General features: G+C 39.8%; 1 protein-coding gene and 1 long non-coding RNA gene across 2 annotated transcripts; one reads left to right on the plus strand and one right to left on the minus strand.

The window, feature by feature from the left end:
* The first annotated feature begins 685 nt into the window (after positions 1–685).
* Positions 686–2312, plus strand: LOC114356486 (uncharacterized). Its single transcript, XR_003656224.1, has 2 exons — positions 686–1011; positions 1313–2312. It is a non-coding gene; the product is annotated as an uncharacterized LOC114356486 (long non-coding RNA).
* A 1716-nt stretch (positions 2313–4028) lies between these two features.
* Positions 4029–5492, minus strand: LOC114356489 (protein NDRG3). Its single transcript, XM_083287605.1, has one exon. It carries the CDS (start codon positions 5175–5177, stop codon positions 4200–4202), a length of 978 nt encoding a protein of 325 aa, XP_083143731.1. The 5' UTR covers positions 5178–5492; the 3' UTR covers positions 4029–4199.
* Between the last annotated feature and the right edge of the window lie 895 nt (positions 5493–6387).

Here is a 6387-nt window from a genome sequence, read left to right on the forward strand (position 1 = left end):
AATGTTTTGTTTTACTTTTCCGATGAAATATTTCATGATCCGTTCATCCAGTGGTCAGCGAGGAGGTGGGGTGGGGGGTAATCCCCACTCTTATACACGAGTCCATTTAACTAGCCACCCCGGGCGCAGCGCATGCACGTTTGTCCAGAAAAAACGTTGCCCAACAAAAACGCGTATCGGGAGTTTCAGCGCGAATCGAAAATTAATTATAGCTTCGAATGTTTTTTATTTTTGTAAATTCCCTCTTTGTTTTCGGTATCGGCGCTTTTTCATTGTTCCAGGGATGGTGAATATTTATTCTTTATTAGTTTGTTTGTTTGGTAACAATCACACTACGGTTTTCCACATGGAAAACCAGGGATTCGAATCCCGGATCTCCTTATAGTTTGACTCTCCTGAGTCAAACTCTACAACCACTGAACCATTAGTGTAAAAAAATTGTATGCATCGTAACTCTATAGAGTAAACTCCACAAATAAACAAAAAGCTAACCAGTATGTTAATTTGCTTAACAACCTAACTTACGATAAATCAATAGTTTGCTAATACTATGAGTCAATAGCCTGAACTTAGTTACCCATCGATCTATTTGATTATCTAACGTGGCTTATGAGTTTGTATTCATAATGTATTTGTGGGTTAGTAAAGTCATGTTTTGGAACGTGTAACGTAATGTATGTATAGGGTAAACTACCCAGTTATTGGCCAACGTCAGTTATTGGCCATACTGCACTTTGTCGGCACAAAATAAGAAACGGGGCAGGTCGGGCCATCTGTATTTTTTATAAAGAACTGCTTTATTAATCAGGTTTCATTTTAGTTCATTTTTTTCCCGTTATTGACCGTATTGCCAATTCTAACGGCATTTTTTTGACAGTTGGTACCCGGACGCCCTCGGAGAAGTATTTATGTAGTGTATTTGTTAACGGACGGATTTATTTCAAAAATAGTAATATGGAGTAGTTTTCAGTGTTTTGCAGTGGTTTGCAGTGCTATTGTGTTTTTTAAACGGTAAGTTTCAATATTACAGTAGCGTATTTGGAGTTAATCTAATAAAACCTCAGTTTTGAGGGGTGGCCAGTAACTGAATGACAATTTGTATTTATTTTTGTTTATTGGCCAGACCGGCCAATAACTAAATTATTCTATGCTCATCGAATTTCTGCGGAAATACACCGTATTTGTAATGTTTTTAAAGTTTAGTATCTACTGGCTAGAAATCATTTATTTCTATCCATAAATTTCAGTTACTGGCATAGGTGGCCAGTAACTAAAAAAAAGTGTCAATAACTAAACTAACCATTTTTTGTAGACATCCATTAAATAAACAAGATTGCATCAAAGCGACAAAAGTATTCTCACGAAGATCTTAACAAGGCCTTGAAGTTTATAGAAAACAAGGAAGGATCCATTCGACAAGCAGCAAATATTTTCAATGTGCCAAGAAATACCAAAAAACACTGAATTCGCCCAAAAGGCAGGACAAACGCCAAATAGAAAGACTACCGTTTGCGCTTACTTCCGTATCATCATTTCAGCCATAGGACGTCCACTGCTGAACATAGGCCTCTCCCAATAATTTCCACAATGGCCGGTTAGTGGCGGCCTGCATCCAGCGCCTTCCCACTACCTTCATGAGGTCATCGGTCCACCTTTTGGGTGGACGTCTTACACTGCGCTTTCCGGTACGTGGCTTCCACTCCAGAACCTTGCTGCCCCATCGGCCGTCAGTTCTGCGTACTATATGCCCTGCCCATTGTCTGCTATGTCAGCGACTTTAGTTCGTTTAAGGATCTCCTCATTTCTGATTCGATCTCGTAGATATTTTTGCTTGTGCCCTATCAAAAAGAGAATTATAGAATGTAATCAATGTCAAGAAAAGTATAATTTGAATTGTATTCCAATTGCTCATAGAGTGTATGTACCAGAACAGGATGACGATTCCTTTTTGTGTCATTTATGATGATAAAGAGAGAGTAACACTGATTCATCTGATGATAAAGTGGATTATTTATTTGCTGCTGTCTATAAAGAATCCAAAAAACAAGGGTTTAATTAGATAGTTTTGTTTTTATTTGTTTATTTGAGACTTATATTGAAACTATAGCTCCTAGGTTTGAAATATTCACTTTGTCTATGAGTAAATTATATTGTTTCACGACTGATCTCATATAGTTTTAGATGACGTTCTGTTTTTCATGTTATATTGATTTCTTTAGCTGTAATATATTATTTTTTTCTGTGGCCAGTAACTAGCATGCATATGGCCAGTTACAGAATTTCATGGCCAATAACTAGCAATATTCGTATGTTTTTGAATTAAATAAAAATGTACATTCAAAAAGTGTTTAATTGTACTTCATAAAGTCATAAGGTTNGTTACAACCTCCCCCTCTGACCAAGACGTAGCGCCCTCGCGTCAAGGTCAGGAAAATGTTGAATCGTGCTGGTGGTACCGAACATCACCTACGATTGGGGTCAACTGAGAGGCGTGGGTTCCCTAGAATCCCTACTGTTTTGTAGTTGTTAAGCCTAAGTAGTCCAGGCTTCACTCACTCGGTAAAGCCGGTGTATTACTCACGGTATAGACATCGGTGCTCCGCCGCAGGTTCTGTCATTCGTCATCGCCAGTGGAGTAATAATGCGCAGAATGACGACCTTCGTCAGCGGAAACTTACCGAATACCGGATATCTTACAATTAGAGTACATAATTATACTAACTAACCCCTCCCCCTAAACGGAACGCCGGATGGTTTCCCCGGAGGTGCACCTACACCTGGAGGGCAGGTTGACCTTGACAAACCCGGAATCATGTTCACCTTTGTCCGTGAAGTATGAACGACAACGTGCGTCGGGTCGTTGGTAAGGGCCCTCCCCCTGCATTATAAATGCTCCAGGATACCAACTACTACATCCGGTCTCGGGAAAAGGTAGCTTGGGATTAGCGGCTCGAAGACGCTTCGAAGTGGGTGACGTACGTTTTGTCACCTTGGGTCCTTTATTCTTCCCAAACANGTAACTAGTCGATTTACCCTACTTAGTATGGGCGCACTTTATATTATGCTTGTAGTACTGTCCACTTGCAGGATTCGCATTACATAATAAGATAGATTACATTACGCGTTACTCATGCATGTTAGGTACATGCTTGAGCACTAAAATAGTTATGCTTCTTTACGAACAATGCTGAGCTCAAAAATCCGACTACATAATTTACGTTCTCACACGCGCACAAAATTAAATTTTAAACAGTACTTGAGTTGGCAAGCAGTTTTGAATTTGCAATAACTGCTTTGCGAGTTCTATTTTGCAGAGCTTTATTGAAAAAACATCTAGAACATTCCCAACTAACTTCATCAATGGGCCCAATCCATTGTAGGGATAAGGCAAAGCTAAAACACAAGGAATCTTTTATGCAGTTCAAATAGATGCGATTTTCCCACAACATTTTATAGTGTGATGGGCTCTGTATAACAATACGTAATTAGGTCACTGTTTATTTTCCACTGTATCATATTGGTTCAACATCGGCAAAATCATTTTAAGAGCCCTTTAACTCGTTCTAATTGGAAGCGGCTCATAATTTTACGCCCTCAAAATTCAATTTGGATTATTGCAGCTTTAAATTTGGTTTAATGGAATATGGAAATCAACCCTCACTCATTGTTTCTCAAAACTCCGCTGTAGAATGTGTGGGTGAGCAAATATTTAGGTTTGGGCAGTGGTTTCCATACACAGTTAATGTGTGGTAATAAGAACAAATTGTTTTAACAATATCATTAATTAAACTGAGCTTGTAATATTATGGCGATTTGGTAACAGATATAAGGAAAATAATATGTACAGATATATTATGTAAATCCAGCATTGGATTTCGGAGGAATTCGAGCCTGGCACTAAGTACAGCTTCTTTGTTGTATTCCAGTAAAGTAAGCGAACTACAACCGCGCGACGGCTATGCGGCCTTTGAATGTATCAGGCTGAGTCCATTATATTTATATACTCAGGGATAAATAACTAACAATCGTAAGCCATAAAATTAAATTTTATTCAGATAAATATCTAGAAACAAAGAACAACAACAACTTCGTCTCTACATCATCATGTGACTACAACAGTGTCGTTAAAGCTCGCGTGTAAGCATCAAGTGCAATCTATTGTTTCAGCGCTGCATTCTCTTTACATGGGGGCAGCATGACTACCTGCAGTATCCCTCGCCTTGCAAAAATAGTTTGAAGGCTTCAGCCATTTTCGCCGGTTCCTCCTCAAGAACCATGCCGCAGTCGGAGATGCTCAGCCACGAAGTCTTGGCAGGGTCCAGCCTCCCGTTAAAGGTTATGGTATCATCAACATGAGGTGATAGAGCGCCGGTGACATTCAAAACTGGCACCTTTATAGTGTTACTCTCTCTAGCTATTGCTAAGTCGGTGCGCCGCAAATAGGACTCTATGAACATTGACAAATTGATCGCGTTCACGTGAGAGAAATATTGTTTGAACATGTGAGCAAGGTCATGGTTACGGTCCTCGGTGCTGCGACCGAAGTGATGCCACATCAAATAATCCAACGCTCCTTGAGTCATTCCGCTCGAACGGAGTTGTCTTGTATTTATCTTTTGGTAGAGCCATTCAGTCCAGCCAGCTTGGGTAGAGGTGCAGTTGATCAAAACCAAAGCATCCACCTTTTGTGGATTAGCAATCGCGTATCGCGCCAAAATATTTGCACCTGCACCCACCCCGAAGCCTATGAATGATCGTATACCAAAATGACCCAGAACAAAATCTATTTGGGAGGCCAAAGCGTCCATGCTTGGGTATGTGTAATCTTCGGGTAAGTAATGGGCTCCTTCCTCCTGACCCGGTGCATTAATATGGTAAATGCAAAATTGCTCCAAAATAGGTCTCATATCAGTAAAGTTGAAGAAAGCCTGAAAGTTGGCAGCATAGTTGACACCAAGGTCGTGGTAAGTAATTATGGCTCGCTTGTTGCGATCGCCTCTGACCGCTACCACAATGTCCCCCAGGGAAGTCCTCACCCTCTCCTCCACGCATGCGCTGTCGGCTTGCAATCGTCTGTCAGATGGATAATGTAGCTGAACACTCTTTAGATCGTCTTCCAGATTATCCGACGACATCATGTTGAGCAGAGCAATATTCTCTTGCACTGAAGATGGCATTTTACTCTTTGACACTTAAACTTCGATTTAGTTTACGCGCGCCAACAGCTTGGCTGAATGTAACTCGCGACTCGAACACAGGGATTTTGCTAATTAGCTCGATTAGCCGCTGCTAACGAGACTCGAAGCGTTTCCATTACACAACTACGTTATAACAGTACTTAATATTTATGTATTTGTCACTAATCACTGTATTGTCACTTATTGTAAAGGTTTTGGGGCAGTTCTATCGGCAGGTAATATTGTTTTTGTGGGAATGTCGCAGGAAATGGTCAATAATGTGTAGAGTGAGCGAACGCGCGTCCCACTGAGAGCGGATCGGGCGTGGTCGGGCGGCTCCGCCGGCGCTCGGCCCGCCCGCGCCAACTTCGCACCGGTCGCCGCGCACGCGTGGGTTGCGCGTCGATTTTTATGACAATGAATTATGGACCTTCGGGACTTTGGGCGAACAAACAAATAGTAATAGAGCCTTCCATTTTCTATAATGGGAGGTAATAATTTTTAATGGTATTCTAATGTTAGAATTGTATCTACATAAAAGTTTTAAAATAATTAAAACAGGTGTTTTAATTTTAACAGTTTTCTTTTTTCTGTTAGATAGGTAGGTATTGTCGTCAGAAGAGTAGAGTTGCGTGCTTTGTTGTAGATTTGACGCAAATAGAATTCATTGTTTTTCTTACCAAATAAGTAAGGCTGTGTGCAAGCAATGTTATGATATTTGACAAGATTATGTAATATTAAATTATGAAAAGTATAGAAGCAATGTTATACCTAGTCCTACATAAATAACGCCAACTAAAGCAAAAGTTAGTCTCATTAGTTTTATTTATGCAAAAACAGATTATTGTTCTCGTAACTCATTAATAACACATGGTTCTATTTTAACATTTTTTGTTTTTCTTTCAAGTGATTTGAACATTTTTTACCTCATCAAGAATGTGAAAGATTTACAAATAACTGTCGAATCATTATTATCCAGATATAATAACAAAATCGATTGGAAATTCCTATGATTCTCCTATCCATATTGTTTTGTTTGGCAATTTCGACTCTACATGTATAAAATCAACCAAACTAATCTAAACAACTTTAGCACAGTTTAGCACAAAGTGACATAGGTCCAAAGGGTAGGTTGCCTACTTGCTATTCGTCAAGGACGTACCGGAAGGGACTAGTGTATAAATCAAGTAAACTAGACACATTTGTCATG

This window comes from Ostrinia furnacalis, unplaced genomic scaffold (assembly GCF_004193835.3).
Source record: "Ostrinia furnacalis isolate ACB-3 unplaced genomic scaffold, ASM419383v2 OfSCF2810, whole genome shotgun sequence".
In the NCBI taxonomy this organism is placed as follows: domain Eukaryota; kingdom Metazoa; phylum Arthropoda; class Insecta; order Lepidoptera; family Crambidae; genus Ostrinia; species Ostrinia furnacalis.